Here is a 21,550-nt window from a genome sequence, read left to right on the forward strand (position 1 = left end):
ACACACTGGTACCACTTGCAACACAGAACACATGTTCTCTAACCTTCCCAGATTGTCTGGTTTCACACACTGCCATTTTGTCCATTCCTCACTGAATTCATAAAGTGGATTCCCAAGTTTATGACTTCATATTCAAAGAATTTGCTGGTACACTGATTTGTCATGCAACACCATAATAAATATTGGAACGTTTGTGGGTGCATGGCATACACCCAAACTACAATCTTGCTATGACAAGTATGTAGCTGAATACCAGTAACATTTGCTCATGATGTAGTGTCACATAAAAGTTTGGTTTACTCAAGAGAACAATGCTACTGACTACAGATGTCTTGAAAAGCCATCTGGTTTCCATGGAATCTGAAATCTTGGATGTGAGGACACAGATGACACCAGGTGGATCTCTCTCTGGCTAGCCTTAGGATGGCAGGCTTCAAAAATTCCATGCAGAATGGCTCTTGCTGTTACTCCTGCAGAGAAGAAGAATTAGAGAAGTGCAAAAGAAGTTAGCTATTAATAGGAAATTGAGCTGACCCTCATGTGTCAATGGTCATGGACAAAAACAACCTAACTTACATGTATGCTGTCTGGGTAATAATTTTGTGCTCCTTTTTTGTCAAATATAACATCATTGGATTAATGTACAACAGCCCAAGTGGTGACTTACACATTGCACTTACTGGTACATGGGGCTGTGCTTAAAAGTTTTATGTGTTGCATTTGAGTCGAATTCCCCATCCTTTCTACATACTACATAAATTCTTAGTGGGCCTCACATGAATTCGATGTGACAGATATTCATTAGTGGAAAAATGAGCAAAGAAAATGGGATTCCATCAGAATTCGAACCCGAGACCTCCGGATTGTTAGTCCGGTGCTCCATCGACTGAGCTATAGAAAGCCCTTGTTCAGTGTTCGTCCCAGAAACCCTAAAATTCATATCATTCTTTTGTCTATACTGCTAGAGCTCACATGTTTCTGGAGGCCTGCCGAATGTTGCCAACACTGAAGGATCTGGCCAAGCTGCTCCCTCTGTTGTTGTTGCTGTTGTTGACATTTCCTTTCATGGAAAACGGACCAGCCGAGAAGAGAGGGCGCCCTCTGTTGGCCGGAGGAACATTCTCCTTCGTTGTCTGGGATAGGGGACTGTTCAAGTATGAAGTAGAAGTGAAACCAGACAGTCATAAATGTGAACTTCAAACCCTCAATATGAGTGGCAAATGGATCTTTGCATACCACTGGACGGTAGATATTTAAATTCACAGAAAGAGAACAAAAAGCACATCAAGAGTGAAAAGAAAACCATCACTTAATGATAATGATGTTAATAGAGGTTAATTGCATATGAAGTGCACAATTTTGACGCTCATGGTGCATTAAACCTTATCAGGCTGGGCATTTTTGGCTAAATCTGGGGGGGGGGGTGATTCCACCAAATGTATCTTAAGTAGCATAATATTCCCCAAAACCCTACCTCAATTTTGAATATCAAATATACCGACTTCAGTTTTAACCACTAAAAATAGCAAAATAATCCAAAGCGATAGTTTTACATTATTCAATGTCAGCATGCCTTGATGTTATTTTGCAAAGATGAAAAAGTTTTTCACTGTCTTGAAAATTCATGATTTTATAGATTCGAGGTCTTGTCACCTTAGGAATGATAAGCAGTCACTGAAAAGTGGCCTCTTGCATTTAAATATAATGATTGAGCATGTACAACGCATGACAGAACCTACCGTGCCTCCCCATAGTTTCCCCTTCTCTTCCCGGCTGCTGCTTTCGTCATGGACATGTAGGCAGGGACTGGTTTACTTGGACCCCCTGTGGGAATGGAAAAAGGTTGACATGAATGAACTAGAAATGTTGCTACGGCGACTGGTGTATGCCTCCGCCATAATGCATGGTTCTCCTAATAGGTCTATAGTACAATGTCTTGACAATGTGTGATGACAGTTTCACACAATTGGCAAAACATTAAAATGACAGGTTTGCCACAAATGTGCTGAATGTTCACTTTCCTAGAACTAGGTTCAATTGGATGAATGATTAAAACGTCAGAGTGCAGGTATTTGGGGGAACTGATGATTTTTACTTGACTTTTGACCCTTTTATAAGTTTATGCATTGAGTAATTTTCAAGGTATTGAGAAAAAGTATAATTTCAGTATCAAATGGTAAAATAGCATTATCTAAACCTGGCCTTTGACTTTTGACCTCACAGTTTCAAAGAGAATCACTGTTAGGTAGAACATGCATAAATATGTAAGTTTCATGATAATACCTTGAGTTACTTTTGAGATATGGAGGAAGAAGTGCAATTTAGCATTTTCACTTGACCTTTGACCTTTTGACCTTTGACCTTTTGGCAAGAAACTTCCCACAGAATATATATTGGGTTATACATGCATACATCAAGTTTTAAAAAAATCCTTCAGGCATTGCATAAATATAAGGAAAGTAGTGATATTTTGAGGAGTTGACCTTGACCTTTGACCCTCTGACCTTTGACCCATGACCTCCAACTTCCCTAGATAATCACTGCCCATCGGTACATGCATATATACTAAGTTCCATGAAGATACCTTGAACCATTTGCGAGATATGGAGAAAAACATGAAATTTCAACCTTTTTTTCACAAAATAACCTGTGACCTTTGACCTTTGACCCCGTGACCCTAAAATCCAAACAAAGTATTATCCCCCCAGGGGGATATACCCTCATACCAAATTTGATGCAAAACCACCTCAAGGTTCTTGAGATATCAACAAAAACAAAACGGGACGGACGTACGGACGACCCGAAAACATAATGCCTCCGGCCACTTCGTTGGCGAAGGCATAAAAATCCCTGATCATATTACCCATACTAAGCGAGTGATATACAAGTTTCTATCTAGTTTGTGTGAAAAGACTTTAGATGAAACTTTAGATGAAACACTGGCTCACAAACTGACACTGTGCATTTTCTAAGGTAATGCACAGGAAAGTATCAGTAAAAAGAGCTAAGCAACATGAGAACTCCAAGTGGACATTGCAGTTGGGAAAAAATGTCACAACATTCATTCTTCAAACTAGATATATCGCTACGGCTACTGATATGCCTCCGCCATAATGCATGGTTCTCCTAATAGGTCTATAGTACAATGTCTTGACAATGTGTGATGACAGTTTCACACAATTGGCAAAATATTAAAATGACAGGTTTGACACAAATAAGCTGAATGTTCACTTTCCTAGAACTAGGTTCAATTGGATGAATGATTAAAATGTCAGAGTGCAGGTATTTGGGGAACTGATGATTTTTACTTGACTTTTGACCCTTTTATAAGTTTATGCATTGAGTAATTTTCAAGGTATTGAGAAAAAGTATAATTTCAGTATTGAATGCGAAAATAGCATTATCTAAACCTGGCCTTTGACCTTTGACCTCACAGTTCCAAAGAGAATCACTGTTAGGTTGAACATGCATAAATATGTAAGTTTCATGATGATACCTTGAGTTACTTTCGAGATATGGAGGAAAAAGTGCAATTTAGCACTTTCACTTGACCTTTACCTTTTGACCTTTGACCTTTTGGCAAGAAACTTCCCCAAAAATATATATTGGGTAATACATGCCATACATCAAGTTAAAAAAAAAAAAAAACTTCAGACATAATTGCATTTTAAGGAAAGTAGTGATATTTTGAGGAGCTGATCTTGACCTTTGACCCCCCTGACCTTTGACCCATGACCCCCAACTTCCCTAGATAATCACTGCCCATCGGTACAAGCATATATACTAAGTTCCATGAAGATACCTTGAACCATTTGCGAGATATGGAGAAAAACATGAAATTTCATTTTTTTTCCACAAAATAACCTGTGACCTTTGACCTTTGACCCTGTGACCCTAAAATCCACACAAAGTATTATCCCCCAAGGATATACCCTCATACCAAGTTTGATGTAAAACCACCACACGGTTCTTGAGATATCGACAAAAACAAAACGGGACGGACGGACGTACGGACGGACGTACGGACGGACGTACGGACGTACGGACGGACGGACGGACGGACGGACGACCCGAAAACATAATGCCTCCGGCCACTTCGTTGCGGAGGCATAAAAATCACATCATACGGCCTATAGACAATTTTGTTCTGTCTCTAAAAATCTGTCCCAGGGCCTGTATTTCACCTCACCTTATTGAAAACATATTCTTACAGTACAGATTTGTTGGATAGTTGGATAAGAATTCTAAGATCTGGGAGTAGAAAGTTTGCAAGTTACCAAGGGATGATGTTGAAAAATTTACACAAAATGTATGATCCCATCCCACTATGGTAAACAAAATTTCAGCATTAATGTACCTCTCAAGGTTTAGAATGCAACCCTTGGAAACTGATATGGTCAGAAGACCTCTCTTCCGATATCTACATCGGTCTGTATAGAAAAGTCACAATCCACACCTGAGGAGTTGTCTGCCATAGAGGGCAGGCCATATTTCCTGAGGGTGTCTGCGTGCTGCGTCTTGACGTTCGACGTCATCGGTCTGGACTCCACGTTGAGGTGGCCCTGGGACCGGCTGCGCTGATGATGGAGAGAGGGCCTGGACCTGGCGCTAAACGTGTCCCTGCGACTGGGCCTGTGAGGTGAATGGGACCATGGATAGAATGACATCAACTGGAAAGTACTGGAGCGAGTCTGTATTGTCAGACACATTTTTTAGAGAACATGAAATTGGAAGATTCTTGAGACAAACTCAACAAAATGTCACAGGGAAACTATTAAACATATGGGCAATTCCAGCGTTACGGACATTACATTTAGAGAATTTTTGGTGACTTTGTGGGCTTATTTCAACAACTCAGCATAATCATTCTTAATCCATTCATGGTTTACACTAACCCAGTCATCCTGAAATGTCAACAGTCTGAGTTTTGATCAGTTACTATAAATCATTCGGTAGATATTACACAAAACGTTTGCCGTTACGGACATTGCATTTTTGGACACAATTTTTTACCTTCATGTGGATATGTTGAGAAATTAGTGAATCAGAGCATTAAGTAAAATCAATTTTCTTCTGAAACGAGTGCTCTGGTCCTGTTTTAGTTGTAGATTGATAATGGTGTGCAACACATTCAGCATTTACTCTACAGGGTCACAAATGTAGCGTTACGGACATTACAACTTTGTCCACTTTTTAAAGTCCGAATATTCATACTGTAACACAGTCCATGTCTCAGACAAGGCTAATATTAGTGTTTTTTGGTTCATTCTTAACCATAAACTTCTTTGAAACAAATGCTGAAGTATTTCTAAATATGGAATAATGAGAGTCAAAATTGTGTTTTGTTTTGTTTTTTAAATAAAGAAAAGAATGCCTAAAAACACTTTAATTGTATCAAAATACCACTTAAATGAAAGAACTAAACAAGTTCTAGCATTTGATACTTAATTTGTCCCTGAAGCTCATATATTTTTCAAATTATTGCAGATTTATGATTTTAGGAAAGGTAACATTTTTTGCAGAAATGCCCATATCAAACTTTATCATGACATGCCCACCACCCCCCCCCCCCCCCACAACCTCTCTCTCTCTAGAAGAATTGATGGATTCGTAATGAAGAGGAGATTCATTATATGCTCACATATGGACTGGAATTGATTGCTTGCTTTGCCTATATCATGCCTAAGTAGTATTGTTAGCCATCTTTATTAATACAGACCAAAGAAAATGACACAATACCTCTAGTAATGTATTGTAACAAACGGGGCTGCAAGATGATGAGATCATATTTATACAGTACTGAAATAGTGTCATATGTGATAAAAGCAATTTATGCACTGCATATTTTTATCCTACAAAGCATCTTATCACACAAACACCATAACTCATCAACTCTCCATGTGCCACAAAAGTTGCAAGGCAGAGTAGCAACTACAAGACAAAGACAATAGCAAGACAAAAATGAAACAAAGCATAAGTAGACACATTTAAAATTTGGTAATTGCGATGCAGGGTCAAGAATGAACTCAATGCATAATTAAATCTTGAGGAGAATTATCCCTTCATGAAATCATTAATTGGACTAACTTTCTCTGTTGATTATCCTGTCTAAAGTTCTCCTCTGGCACTCCCTTGCAGATGGTGAAGGACTGGTTGAGAGCTGGGGCCTTCTTGACAGGTGAGGGCGCACTTCGGATGACTGGCGAGTTGACAGAAATATTTGCAAATGGAACTCTTGCAGGCTGGCTAACTACAGGTGAACTCGCTACCTGGGCATAGGTCAATTTGCATGCTGTGTAGAAGAGAACAGAGATACAAGAGTAGAATTTGGTTGTTTGGTTGTTTTTTTAATGTGCAAATGAAGAACAGTGTTTTGCTCCAAAGTGAAAAATCATCTCATTGGGTTTGTGAATTACATTCTACGTACTCTAGAATGTTTTCAGACAGAATACAGCAAATAAAGACAACAGGATTTCTTACAATCATTCACTAAGATTCTTCCTCACCAATTACAAGTATCACAAAACTCACTGCAGTCTTGATCATCTACACTACTTAAGATGTCATCTGAAAATATAATACAAACACGTATCAAAAACATTTGAAATTCTAAATTACAATATCTACATTGGACATATCAAATTTGTCAAACTGCCAATTCTGTATGTTTAATCTGATTTGATGAGGATTTTGATTAACCAGCAATAGAATTCATTAGGCAACCTTGAAAGTCTTCGATCCACCGTCAAGCAAAGCTGATTCTATTCAACTCGCCTATCTACATTGTATATGTCATTTGTGCAGCATCCTCCTGCATGATGCTAGACTGTGCGTTTACCCCTGTTAAAGTGAATGTGCTGCCTGTATCTACTCAATCTACTCACCTGTTACAGGACTGACTATGGACTTTGAAGATGGCCGACTATTCTCCTCATCAAATGAGATCACTCTTGCCACAGGGGCAGTCTCTGCCATCTTACTCTGCCCCTCAGAAATAGCAGGCTTGCTTGTACTCTCTTCCACCCCTCCAGCTGAGACTCCAGGCACTTGGACCGGACCAGGTAGTGAGGAGACTGATGCAGCTGAAGCATTATCAGACTGTTCCACTTGGGAGGAGGTGGTTTCACTGAGTGGGGTGGCTTGAAGGGGTGCAATGCCATCCACTTGAAATTCTTGATGACTATCACTGGCCAGCTGGGGGCTAGCAGGGTTGTCCACACCTCTCTCCACTGTAGATGGAAGAACCCTGCCACTGGGATCTGTAGTTAAGGTAGACTGTTCCACTGCAGCATTAGGATTTGGAATGCCTGCTGTTCTTTGGAGGGGTATTATTGATGGTGGGTTTCCAGGTAGAGTGGTAACATCTTGACTCACTAGTCTATGTTCAACACTGGAATCATCCCTAGTCGATTTGGGAACAGATTGAGCAGGTACTGCTGGACTTGAGGGAACCCTTCGAGGAGTAGCAACCCTTTGAGGAGTAGCAACTCTTTGAGGAGTGTGATTTTGCTTCATGTTTGGTGTAGGAATCCTCTGAGGTTGACCTGTTTTTGATAGGAATTGGAAATTCACGTAGCTAGAAATCATACCAAACCAATAATGATGAAATAGATAAAAAGCCAAAACATTTAAAACTTCAATATGGCCATGAAAGCAAGAAACAGTTGTACAAGACTTGACATAAAAACATGCTACATGGTCAGGGGCTGGTAATAAATTGTGTCTTGGCATGTTATGAAAGAGAGATTTGGTCCCCAATGGTCCAGAACACAGATTATGAAATGAAGTAATTTGGAGAATCACAATTAAAACTGAACAATCTTTACAAAACATGACTTGGTAGCCTTGAGTCTTGCTACCGCAAGACTCAAGGCTACCAAGTCATCTATTACGGAGGGTACCATTGTAATTCTTTTTTTTTTGGGGGGGGGGGGGGGACATGAGGTATATGGCTTGAAATTTCTGCAGGATTTTTAAAGTGACATACTGCACTACTTCTGATTCCATGGTCAAAATGAGGATGGTAATCCACATTTTGACCATGGAATCAGAGATTTCAAGTCATATACCGCATGTCCTCCCCCCCCCCCCCCCCAAAAAAAAAAAAAAAAAAAAAAAAAAAAAAATCACAATGGTACCCTCCGCAATGAAAGCTTTAAAAATATGGAATCAATCCAAATACAATTTCAGGGTATGAAACTATAACTCATTGGCCACATCTTACAGAAGACCCCATTCGATTTGCTTCAGTGGTTAAAGAAAAAAGAGGAATTTTGTAGAGCATGTCAGAAATCTCTTCCCTCCAAGTTCTGTCTATTGTGTTCACACATTAATTTGTATTTCCAAGAGCATCCAAGTGCTAAACTTGGAAGAATCAAACTCATGCCATGCTTTACAACAATCCACATTTCTCTGTGACCGCTTAACCAAATTAAATGGGGTTTTCTGCAAAATAGAGCAAAGATGTTATACAGCGTGTCCCAGAAAAAACGAAACCGAGATTCCTCTTTATTTTTTAGAATCAAAATCATAAATTTGCTTTATGAAATGTACATGAATGGAAAGATACGTTTCTCTTCTTTCATTTGGTGTACAACACAAAGTTTATAATCCACGCATGACTGAGTTAGAACAATAGACAGTAGTGCTACTCAATTTTCATTTGCACGCGGAAATGGTGATTTTAAGTTAATTTTTCAGACTTTTACAATTATGTTATCGAAAAACAAAGTATATGACCCGAACATCCATAATTTCCTCTTTTATATGAGACCTTATTCTTCAAATATGAACAACGCATGGTTGGAAAACATTTGCATGAAAATATGATTCATTTCTACCGATTCCACGGATAGTCGAAAAACAAGAATTCAGCTCTCCCGACTTCGCATTAGACAATGGGCTCGTCTGCGCGATTGAATTCACACAAAACAACCGCAGTGGCTGTGCTACAGTGAATGCTGTTTGGGGCGGGGCATTACAGAGAATGCTGTATTGGGACAGAATGCTTGTTGTTGTAATGTATTTGGAATAAACTGAGATTTAACTAATAATTAAAGACTAATATCGTGAGTATTTTCAGGCTGCATGGAGTCTAATGACTATGGAAAATCAATGCTACAATGATCCGAACATTTTGATAATATTCTTGTTAGTCTCATGCTTTTTTCAGTCTTTTCATTCCTCGCTACATTTCACAGACAATCACGGTTCTTCCTTCATAACTGAAGGGGAAGGCGGGACGTTTGTTTTTGTTTTTTGTTTTTAAAGGGAGGGAAAAACAGAGATGAGGTTCCCCACTTTTTATCACTATAAACTTGCACTCTTAACAATTCAAAAGTACAAGTGCAGTGCAGACAGTCCTTTTGAGCTTTTTGTGTGATTTGGTGTATGTGTGTGTGTGTGTGTGTTTGCTTGTTTGTTTATTTATTTTTGCATGCAAGTTTTTCTTTTTTGGTTGTTGTTGTTGCTGTTTTGTTTTGTTTCGTGTGGGTTTTTTTTTTGTTGATTTTTTTTAGGCGGGTCACTCTCACTTCAATCATTTGGTTGCCACTACTTCATTCACTCACTTCAAGCATCATCTCGTACAAGTAATCAATCATAACACATTCAATGAAATCAAGCAAACCGAAAGATCGCACTAAGAATTTTTCAAACCATTCGCTGATTAAGCATGAAATATGTTTGGAATTAAAAATGAAATAACTTGAACTAAATTGAGTTTCATCGTGCTTTTTTTTATTATTTCATGATCATGACACAAAAATAAACTGATTAAGCTTGTCAATGAGAGTTCAAGTTCATGCAACATGACCGCCGTCTCTTTCGAGGCATGTCTGCGCCCTCGACCTCATGGTTCTCACTGTGCGGCGAATCAATCCTCTGTCCTGTCAGAGAGCGTCCACCGCTTCGACGATTCTGGCCGTCAGATCCTCAAGGTCACGAGGAGGAGGCTAGTGACGAAGACTTTTCCCTTGAGGAAGCCCCAGAGAAAGAAGTCACAAGGGGTGAGGTCAGGACTCCGCGGAGATCATTCGATGGGATGATTCACGGCGACGACTCTGTCTTGGAAGAGCTGATGCAATCTCTCCCTCACGATCAGTTGACGGTGGGCGGGCGCCCCATCCTGTATCCACCACAAGCGACGAAAGGCGCCGTTTCCATCTCGTGCATGTTCCCTTTCAAGGCGAGGAACTATCTCTTCGTCGATCAGGTGCATGTAGGCTTCTCCGTGTAGATTGCCGTTGAAAAAAACAGGACCTATCAGAGCCCCGTTGCCACAGAGACCGCACCACACAGAAACTTTCTCTCGGCTTGCATTCCTTTCATAAATGAATGCAGGTGGATCATGGTGAGGTGCGTACTGGCGGACGTTGTGACTGCAGACGCGGCCATTCATGAAAAAGGAGGACTCGTCGCCGATCACGATGTTTTCCAGAAATCGTTCGCCGTGATCAAGAAGCCATCTGGAATACTGTAGACGACGCGCACGGTCTCCAGGCCGGAGCTGATGCCGACACAGCATCCTGTAGGGGTACCATCTCATATCTTGCCGAACAATGCGATGGAACGAAGACCTTGATATCGCCAGCCCATTCCTCCTCATAGAAACTTGGGAGTTGTCTTCCATGGTACGTCTTACTGCAGCCACATTTTCTTCTGACCTGACAGTCCTTCTTCGACCAGATCGACCCTTGTTGAGATTGAGGCTTGTCCCTTCATGCTGATACTTTCTGATGTTTCTCCAAAGCGTTGACTTCGCAGGAACATCACGATTTGGAAATCGGTCATGGAAGGCTGCTGCAACTTGTTGCAGGCTACCAGAACGAGACCACTCCGTTACAATGAACACTCTTTGCTCTGTGGTCAGCTGCATGGTCAGGCAAGCTCATGATCGTCTGTTTTTTCGACCCTATTCACAGTCAAACTGCTTCTATTGTTATCTTTATGTCCCCCCCCCCCCCACACGCACACGCATTTGTGTAAATTCATCGGAGCATGACGGTCATTGTTATGTGCGAAGTCGGGAAATCTTAATGGCTCCTTCTTTAATTATCCCTCTTTCAGCGTAGAATTAAAGCATATTTTCAAATTAAGATTTCTCTAGCATATGTGAACCTTTTTTTACGCACGAGCTGTCATATGATAGGAAAAATAATGAATATTAAAGTTATTACTTTCATTATTGAAAAGGAATGGCGAAAAAGCACGAAATATTCGCTCAAAGTTACAATTTCCTCGTGCAAATGAAAATTTACTAGTACTACTGTCTATTGTTCTAACTCAGTCATGCGTGGATTATAAACTTTGTGATGTACACCAAATGAAAGAGGAGAAACGTATCTTTCCATTCATGTACATTTCATAAAGCAAATTTATGATTTTGATACTAAAAAATTAAGAGGAAACTCGGTTTCGTTTTTTCTGGGACACGCTGTATTTTAAGACTCTGAAGTAGCATTTAGATGGTTAAATCATATTGGGTGTTATCAGTGCAAAAAGTGGATTGTAACTTTTTTTGAGGGGGGGGGGGGCGGGGACATACTGAATTATTTTGTATGTAAAGTGATGGCCTTTTCAATAGTACATTTTCACTGATATGAGACTGCTACAGAACTACATTCTCTAAAATGTACAGTAAAAGAATCTAGAAAGTGCCCTTGATTAATTAATTCAGTTATCTAGTCAGCAAACTTCTGACCTGTTTTTAATGAAATCATGTTGCAATGAGAATTCATTTTTTTTTTTGATAGGCAAACTTCATTATTTCATTAAAAAAATCCTGCACAGACATAATGTCCACAATTTGATTACGAATATAATTCATCCTGAGACAGTGGAACCATGAGATAATTCTGCATCTACATCTATCATAGAATCATCCTTGCAGCATTTCAGCACCCTCTCTTCTCTATTTCTGTCTTTCTATTCGTCTGTCTGTCTGTCTGTCTCTCTCTCTCCCTCTCTGCTTTTCATCAGGCTGCGTCTAAGATAGCAACAATTAACTTACCACAACTAGGCTGGCTCTCAAAACCTGGAATTCGGAGGGCGCCCCCGGTGGCTGTCGGAGTGATCCCAACCATGGTCTGGCAAGCAGTGGCATAGGAGAGACGTCTGGATGGTACTGGTTGGTAGGGGGCGGTCCCTATTTTAATGACAAAAGAAAGAAACAGTCTATGATGCATGCCTCACACCTACACCTAATATGGTCCTTTGTGCCATGGGTCTCATCACACAGCCCTACCAAAGTATGAAAATTTGTAAATTCCTCTACAAACTACATGTCCCCGATACCTCCCACCTTCACTCCATCTCAGGTTGGATATGCTTTTTGTTATATTTGGAAGGATTATCTGATCTATTTTAGCATAGATTGGACCAAAATATAAGCAATTTTTGAGCACCAAAATGTAGTGTCTCTTTCGCGTCCTTGAAGTGAATTCAGACAAGGAAAACCCTTCATGAGAAATAATTAGACTTACTTGGATACCACACATGAAGAACACTGAGTCTTCCCTGTGTTTATCCAATTTCTTGTAGTTGTAGTTTTCAATCATTTATCCTGAGGAGATGTAATTCTCATAAGTGAGACCTGTACACAAGCAAGCCTATTCACTTTAGTGTCAATCACAGAAACACAGAAAAGTAGAGGAAGGGTATAAAACACTTGGCAATAAGTTTACAGTGACAAATCTTTGAAGGGGAATGTAGCTCAACTCAAAGATGTGGTAAACAAAAACGAGAAAATTCAGACAACAAATGACAAGATGATACGAAGCTACCCATGATGAATACAAATGACTTTACAAACCATTGTTTTGTTGCTGTTGTGGACTGGGTGTCTTTGCCACTCGTCTTTGACCTGAAGGAAACAGAGAGAAAGACATGTGAACAGAAAAATATGATGAGAACATCTAAATACTATATAGACACATATGAATACATGAATAGTGTATAGACACATATGAATACATGAATAGTGTATAGACACATATGAATATGATAATACATGAATATGAACATGAAGTACTTCTCCCAATAAAGCACCTGTTTTCATGTACACGTATGAGTCAAGTTATTTTGGGGTGGGTTTTTTGTTGTTTTGTTTTTTGTTTTTGTTTTTGCTCCATAAGTAAGGGAGTCTGTCCACACTTATAGAGTATCAACTAATAATCAACCTTGAGTAATGATTGTGAATCAGATGCTTTAATTGAACAATCTATCCATCCATACATCTGTCTATCTATCCAACTGCGGTATCTATCCATCTATTCCTTTGGCTATCCATTCTCAAGTCTATATTCATCCATTCATTCATGTATCCATTAAATCAATCTACCAGTCCATCCCTTTATCTCCCTGTAAACCATTCCATTCATTAATTAAAGAATAAACGTACAACTCTCAGCATGTAGCACAAGACTAGGAATAGCGGGCTCAACAGCTCTCTCCCTTTTCATCCATCTATCCATCTGCCCACCTATCTGTCCATCACATTCCTACCAAACCAAAGAGAACAATGCTATCTAAATCCTTACCACTTGGAGTAATCTGGACACAGCTAAGAATGGGAAGGTTCAGGAGTCTATTGAAGTCCTCAGCCTCAGCCTCCTCCAAGGCCAGGCTACCCTCGGTCTGACTCTGGTCTGCCCACATGACCTCTCGCTCGTTGGCCACCTGTTTCTGGATGCCCTCAAACTCATTGGTGAGGTCAGAGGTCGCAATGCCTGATCCCTTGATCAAGAAGTACTGGCTGCGGACCACCGTAAGCAATCGCAAAATCAACCTGTGTTGGATTAGAAAAGAAATTATGGAAGATAAAAGTCATAAAAAATGGTGCACTTGTAGGAGATTAATTTTTGTGGACCACTCTCAAAATAGCAGGTTACAAATATTAAGAACTTTTCATATGCTGTCAGACACAACAGTTGGAGTGTTGAATTTTTAAATGTCTAGTGGACTGCTATTAGCATATCATACAACAGGGCAACATCAGAACATCTCACTTTCTGTCACAGACCAGCATGACTAACTCCACCTCTTTTGTACTCACCAGAACACTAGGGTTGTATTCATTTGCTTCTAAACCTTTTTGTGCTTTGTTCGCTAATTGGTACAGGTGGCTGGGAACTAATTGTCAATGAATAGAGATGACCTAATCCCCCTAATCGCTATTGTGTCACAATGCATGGCTTTCCTGCTGGCACATAGCTACACCTCAGTGGGCTTGCTAATCTCACAACTAGATCACATATGAATGGATTCCTGAAAGCTGATGAAAATGCTTGATTAGCATGTTACAAATACTAGGTGCCTATGGGCACATGTGTATGTGGAGTTAAAGAATTTATTCACTGTGCTGTATATGACATGTATAAACTACAATTTTGACACTGATCCTCAGTAGGCCTACTATGTTGTGAACATGGCTCTTTGGAAAGAAATATATGTACCAGATTAGGAGATAAAAAAACCATGGAACTCTGCTTATGGCAGTCACACAACCCAGGCCCCTACATTGAGCTGCTTGATCACAAAACACTAAAAGATCTTTTGTCACAACTTCCTTCACTACCAGCCAGTTTTGGCTCCACATTTCACTGTTCTCTTGTATTTCACTCTGTCATTCCCAGTGGCATCACTAGAAGAAATAACGCATAAGAATATAAGAAGACAAGACAAGAAATCTTACTTTTCAGAGGATTTCATGTGGCTCTCTTGGTGCCTGGCAAACTTCCTGAGGTGCTTGGCCTGACGGCGGCCATCTTTGATTTCAATCTCCAGGTGCCTCATACGCAGTGTATCCTGGATTGCCTGGGATGATAGAAGGAAACAACAAAACAAAAACTTAATCCTTTGTATCATTTCAGAAGCACCTGGTGTAGTACAGAATGTGGCCAATTCATAGACAATACAGCTACATTAGATTCCCAGGTACAGGTTAAAGATAATATAAAGTTTTGGTACCTCAAAAGTTTCCCTGAGTTTCCTTGTCTTAGTTTGTGTTTCAGGTTAAAGTACCTTTCATATAACTAACACTGTGAGACTTACTCGCCCCAAAGTGCTCTCATGTCTTAGTAATCATGCAATAATGGTTTCGTACAATACATGTATATTGATTGTCGCGGTACCGCGTCGAGTCAAACTAACGGCTCGTTCAAATTTTTCAGAGCCCGCTCTGCTCTGGTACGAAACCATTATTGCATGATTACTATTAAAAGACATGAGAGCACTTTGGGGCGAGTAAGTCTCACAGTGTTAGTTATATGAAAGGTACTTTAACCTGAAACACAAACTAAGACAAGGAAACTCAGGGAAACTTTTGAGGTACCAAAACTTTATATTATCTTTAACTACTACAGGATGAGATTGAAGTAGGATAAAAAATGTACGACCAAAGACAACAAGTATATACCATCTTTTTGAATGCAGTGATGGTTCACAACTTGGCACAATGCCAGCAGCATTTCTATAGCGGGCAAAATTATGTAGTGCACTGTGGGATTATATTGAAGTATCCCTCACTGACTAATTTGAATGTCTGATTCATTGGTTGTTTGTACATTCACTTACTTTGGGTCACAAAGAATACATCACCATATATTGGTGGAGATCCATATATTCATTTTAGTTTATCAACCTTGTAACTTTGCATAAAAGTTCAGACACATGAAATCTTCAAAATGGCACTCAATTATTAATGCAATTCACACACACAGACACACACAAATTAGACATGCAAGCAATCACAGCGAGGATTGTGTTTGAAATTCTAGCTCAGTACAGTCAAACAGCATTTTGTTTCTCCCTGATGGGCATTGAACAGACATAATATGCCGTCCTCTTAATATTGCAACAAAATTATACCTCATGAGAATCACTCTTTCTATTGCTGTTTGCTCCTTTTTAGTCTCAGATTATGGCAGGCAGAAGGAATGAAACACATGACCAGATTGGCAAATTGATGGATGAACCACTTGAATTATACATTGGTGTCATCGCATAACATGGGACTTATATTCAATGCTGACGTGAGAGAAAACAAGAAATTCAACCACAAAAGATTGCAGGGCTTCCAACACTGACACGTATTAGAAATATATACCTGCATGTTGCACTTATCTCGGTAGACACAACTAAAATTTCCAAAATCAAGAAGGCTTCATCATTCCTTTGCCAAGATGTGGAAATATAATTTTTCAGGAACACTGGGCAGCTCCGAGACTGATGCTCACCTCTGGTAGAGCACCCTCGGGGCTTCCTTTCTGAGCGTTCTCCACCAGTCTGTCGAGCGTCTCCTGGTTCTCTCTCATCCGCTGCTCCACGCCCACTTTTCGGCTCCTGACCCGGTTCTGGTGAGCCGTAGACGCAGCCACCACCCTCTCCATCTTGGATGTGGTCTGATTGTCAGATACAAGATGATGCAGGCAAAAATCCCAACATCACTTTATTTGTCTATATAGTGGGTTGGTAGCCTACAAAGAGACTGATGTTTAGTGAAATAAGATTAACACTTTCCCCAATGACATACATCACAACGGCTTGTTTGGTGAAAATATAATGAAACTACAAACGCACTCGGAGAATGCAGACCATCACCAAGCAGCTCATTTCCATCCATTATACACACGTGCTGAAAATCACCCAGTTTTCCAATAAAGAAGACTTTTCTTTACGCAGCATAACTGAAAGCTACCCAACGCCTCACCCGAGCAGAGCGCGTGCGTTAGAGCGTAAATGCAAACCTTAAATACACACAGCTTGAAATCCCCACTTTGTCAACCCTATCTGCAAAAAGATATTTTTTTTAATCCTTCAAAAATCCATAAAGATTCCGGGATCTCTACCAAAATTTGATCATCTGTTTCTTTAATTGTGTCATCATCAACTTTTCCTGCAAGTTTTATTCAAATCCGTTCACAACTTTTTGAGTTGATTTGCACACAGACAAACAAACAAACACTGATGAAAATACAACCTACTCCCTTGGTGGAGGTGAATTATGTGTCATTCTAATGTAAATTTGCCATTAAAGCGGGAGAACATCATGTTCTGAAAAGTTTGTTCACCTTTTCACCCAGGGCCGTGTCACCATGGATCAGTCTTAGTCTCTCCACCAGGAGGTTCTTGCGTGATATCTTGGCGGTCAGGTCGCGGTCAAACGACTCGAGTTCAAGCAGCTCTTTGCGGATGCTGGAGCGTTGCTGGAAGACTTTATTCAGCTCAAGGCGGAGACTGGAAAATAGGAGATGATTTGTGGGTGAGATTTAGTGGAAATTAGGGTCCCTCTTATGATTATAAACCCACCACACCTAGAGATTTCTTGCAATGCTAGCAATTACTCAGTGAAGAAAGCAGTGGATTTTGCACAATGTTACATTGCTTCAGACAAATTAATTGCCTTTGGAGACTACATTGTAGAGTACAGTGACACAAAGAGGGTTGATGACCCAGGCAGAGAAAGACACACACTTTTATTGGTATACTACACCCTAAACATACTCATCACACACAAATATGAAAAGGCAGCAGTGATTAAAGGGCTGAAGGGTTGATGCGTGCACTCATTTTTGTTTGTTTGTCCTTTTATCTTTGTTTTAGCAAAGACAAAACTGTAGGGGAGATTCAAGCAAATTTATCAAAACATAATAAAAGTATAAAATGTTATTTTTGGTAAACAGAATAATCAAACTTAACACTTGAATATCAATTTTATACTATTATAGATATGGAATTTTTCATGTTATCAACACATGAACATTACTCAACATACCAACTCAGAATTCTAATTGTTTGACTAACAAACTGCAATAACTTAACTGTGAACTCACTGAATTGGCTATTCTTGACAGAATATGCATTCCCATAGGAAAAATCTTAGTGATAGTAAGTACAGTGACCTTATGCAATGATTCTGTAATGAAACAGTTACAGAATGTGCGGTACTATAAATTCTCAGCTAACTATTGATTTGTGGATTGTTGGGTCTTCCACTCACTTGACAACAAACTCGGGTTCTGGAGCCTGTGCCATGGGCTGCTGCATGGTTGCCGTGGGAACCGCCACCTGCTTCTGAAGTTTACCTTTCAGCTCAGTGACCTGCATTGTGTGACATACATTATAGGGAGAGAAAGGTTCCATACCTACATTTCTGAAGTCAGCTGTGAATTTTATCAAAGATGCAATGCATGATACAGGGTTGCTAACACTCAGACATCAGAGAGATTACAGAAAGATTTTCATATCTCAGTGGGCAAAATTAATTCCTTAGTCATGGAGGCTTTGCTATCCTTTTGTCAAGATGTCCAGAGACATAATGTATAACTTTTTGTCTTCTTATTGTCTTATTATCATTTTTTTTGTCTATTTCCTGTGATACTGTTGTAACGTGACACAATATGTACTCTGTTCTATAGCGCCTTGAGTATCTTTTTTAGGTAGAAATGTGCGCTTTTATAAGAGTCTCACTATTATTATTATTATTATTATTATTATTTTTAGGGAGACTCCTGCTGAATCAAAGAGACTTGGCAGCTCAGATTATATCTAACTTCTCTCTGTTAGCAATATTCTCATTGACAACTCTCTATTCACTGTATATTTGATACAATACAAGGCAATAGCCAAATTGTGTCTCGCACATTCGTGTACAAGGAATTAATATTTTGTATAACTCCCAGAAGTTAATTGACCTGCTTATGACCTTTGACCTTGTGGTGACCTTCAACACCCTAAGGGACATTTACTATCCAAGTTTGGTCACAAACGGACAAAGGGATCAAAAGTAATGAGCCATAATCGAAACGCGCCATAAAAACTTAACATTGGGCCCTAAAAATTTGTTGACCCCTTTCTGCGACCTTTGACCTTGTGATGACCTTTAACTCCCCAAGGGACATCTACTGTCCAAGTTTGGTCACAAACGGACATAGGGATCAAAAGTTATGAGCCACAATCAAAACGCGCCTTAAAAACATAACATTGCCCCCTAAAAGTTTGTTGACCCCTGTTTGTGACCTTTGACCTTGTGACGACCTTCACCTCCCCAAGGGACATCTTCCATTCAAGTTTGATCACAAACGGACAAAGGGATCAAAAGATATGAGCCATAAACGAAATGCGCCCTAAAAACTTAACATTGGGCCCTAAAAGTTCGTTGACCCCTGTTTGTAACCTTTGACCTTGTGGTTACCTTCAACTTCCCAAGAGACATCTACAGTTGTACCATCAACCAAGTTTGATTGCCATTGTAGCAACATGTGCTGAGTTACGTGTGATAAAGAGAGTCTTGCAAGTAAACTTTAACGTATGACCTCAAATGACCTTTGACCTTATCATGTGACCTCTTACGGCACTATAACATGAAGGTACCCCTAGTGCATCCATCACCCAAGTTTGATTGCCATTGTAGCAACATGTGTCGAGTTACATGTGATAAGAGAGTCTTGCAAGTAAACTTTAACGTATGACCTCAAATGACCATTGACCTTATTCTGTGACCTCCAACGGCACCATAACATGAAGGTACCCCCAGTGCATCTATGACCCAAGTTAGATTGTAATCCAAGCAACTTATGCAAAGTTATTTGTCAAAAGAGAGTCTTGCAGGTAAACTTTAACATAGAAAAGAGAGTCTTGCACATACTCTTTAATATATGACCTCAAATGACCTTTGACATCATCACATGACCTCTGACAACACCATAACATGAAGATACCCCTAGTGCTTCTATCACCCAAGTGTGGCTGCCATTGCTGTAACAGTTGCCAAGTTATGCATCATAAGAGAGTCTTGCAGGTAAACTTTAACATTTGTGACGGACGACGGACGATGGACGGACGACGGACGGACGCCATTTGGATCCCTTAGTCTCGCCTTCACCTCCAGTGGGCGAGACAAAAATGACAGGAATAAATTGCCACTTTGATATCAAAACTCAAAACATTGGCTTCTTGTGATTCTCTTGAATTGTATGCTCATTTTAGTCATCACGTAGAATTTGATATATAATATATGACACACAACATATGATATATAAATATAATGATGTATAATACATTGTATATAATAAGTGATGAGCTCCATCAGTGTGTAATACATCAAAAATGTTACTGACATTCTTACTGTATTGTGAAGAATGGAAAATTTGACTGATTCTGATGAGTAATTTTGCTGCATTTTGGGAGGGAAATGGCATACACAGGAAATCAGTGCAACTGACCTCTGCCCGGAGTTCAGCAATGATCTGGGTGTATCTGCTGATGTGCATGTCAATGTTAACCACATTCTTCTGCAGTGTTGACTTGATCTCCTTAGCACGGTCAGCGTACCGCAGTGTGTTGTACGTGTCCTCATAGGACAGACTAGATGGGCTGTGGTGCGAAATTGAAAATGGAAGGGTCAAAGGGCGATAAGTTTAAGGCATACAAAGAGTTGCATTTTGCTTCATTATGATTACAATCTGCTACTTTTAGCAGATAAATGAAAACAATCAAAATTTAATAATCAAGTGAAACATGTCTACTATGTGTTGTGCAGTCCCTGTCAGTTTAATTAATATGTTAGATATAGTGACCATACAGGCCGAAGCAATCACCTGTCCTACTTTGACATGGAGTAATCACTATTAAAGGGGAAAGGGGGTAAGACACATTGCAAGTCACAGACTAGTTAAGCCTTTGAATTTTGAATATTTCTATTCCCTAAAAGGCAATACATAGCACATTAAGTTCCTGCAAACAATAGGTTACTGTATACGCTATATATTTCGCGGGGGTTTTATTTTCGCGAATTTTGCGAGTCGGGAGCTATTCGCGAAATTAACAACACGCGAAAATATTACCTTCCAAAATGAATCCCTTGCCTTGGTGATACGAACATTTCAGTACTAGTATACCATGTCACGGCTTACCGAACAGACCATACTGGCTAAGCTTGTTTACACACGTCCACGTCTACTTACGAATACTGTAGAGAGCCAATCCATTATCGCAAGGGGACCACTCGTCAGAAATCTGGCGCGATGGACTTAACCACTTCAAAAATGTTGAATTCTAACTTACTAGTTCGCAGAGTTTGGCAAGTCTTTTTCATGCAGTGTATAACTAGTGTCATTCTTAATTGCTAGTAAGTTGAAAATTCACACTTTCTTTGCCACTTCATATTTTCTCTGGTCCCCCAATCGCGAATTTAACCACTCGCGAAAATGTGTGACAGCGACAATTCGCGAAAATTTATGTACGCGAAAATTATAGCGTATACAGTAAATCATGAGTTCATGATCAGACATATTAATGGCAAATATCTTACGACCAGTGAAAGGCAAGGGCCCAATACTTTTGATGGACAAATGTCATTTTGATACCACTTGCTCAACAGCGAATTTAATTGCTCTGGCAAGCAGGCCAGTGGATTTGTAGCTCCCTTGCATTGCAAAAATAGCATATTGTTCCTTTTTGTGTGGGGAGGGGAGTAGTTGTGTAAACTTGCACTGTGTATATACACTAATGGAAAAACAAACAAACACACAAACGAACAGAATGTAAAATC

At 39.7% G+C, this 21,550-nt stretch overlaps 1 protein-coding gene across 1 annotated transcript in view; it reads right to left on the minus strand.

Moving 5' to 3' along the window:
- Nucleotides 1-403: 403 nt before the first annotated feature.
- The window catches only part of LOC139731031 (kinesin-like protein KIF18A), a 28,378-nt gene continuing 7,231 nt past the window's right edge, over nucleotides 404-21,550 (minus strand). Inside the window, exons 7-20 of the mRNA XM_071641913.1 lie at nucleotides 20,223-20,373; nucleotides 17,999-18,099; nucleotides 17,070-17,235; nucleotides 16,236-16,400; nucleotides 14,693-14,814; nucleotides 13,539-13,786; nucleotides 12,812-12,862; nucleotides 12,011-12,145; nucleotides 6,885-7,544; nucleotides 6,088-6,292; nucleotides 4,457-4,632; nucleotides 1,740-1,824; nucleotides 973-1,146; nucleotides 404-470 (exon numbers count right to left, since the gene is read on the minus strand). Of these exons, the coding sequence (XP_071498014.1) occupies nucleotides 434-470; nucleotides 973-1,146; nucleotides 1,740-1,824; nucleotides 4,457-4,632; nucleotides 6,088-6,292; nucleotides 6,885-7,544; nucleotides 12,011-12,145; nucleotides 12,812-12,862; nucleotides 13,539-13,786; nucleotides 14,693-14,814; nucleotides 16,236-16,400; nucleotides 17,070-17,235; nucleotides 17,999-18,099; nucleotides 20,223-20,373 (2,476 nt within the window). The 3' untranslated portion in view covers nucleotides 404-433. The remainder of the gene's footprint in view (nucleotides 471-972; nucleotides 1,147-1,739; nucleotides 1,825-4,456; nucleotides 4,633-6,087; nucleotides 6,293-6,884; nucleotides 7,545-12,010; nucleotides 12,146-12,811; nucleotides 12,863-13,538; nucleotides 13,787-14,692; nucleotides 14,815-16,235; nucleotides 16,401-17,069; nucleotides 17,236-17,998; nucleotides 18,100-20,222; nucleotides 20,374-21,550) is intronic.

The sequence above is a fragment of the Diadema antillarum genome, unplaced genomic scaffold (genome assembly GCF_040938485.1).
Source record: "Diadema antillarum isolate AM-2024a unplaced genomic scaffold, OU_Dant_1.0 seq00000348_RagTag, whole genome shotgun sequence".
Classification (NCBI taxonomy): domain Eukaryota; kingdom Metazoa; phylum Echinodermata; class Echinoidea; order Diadematoida; family Diadematidae; genus Diadema; species Diadema antillarum.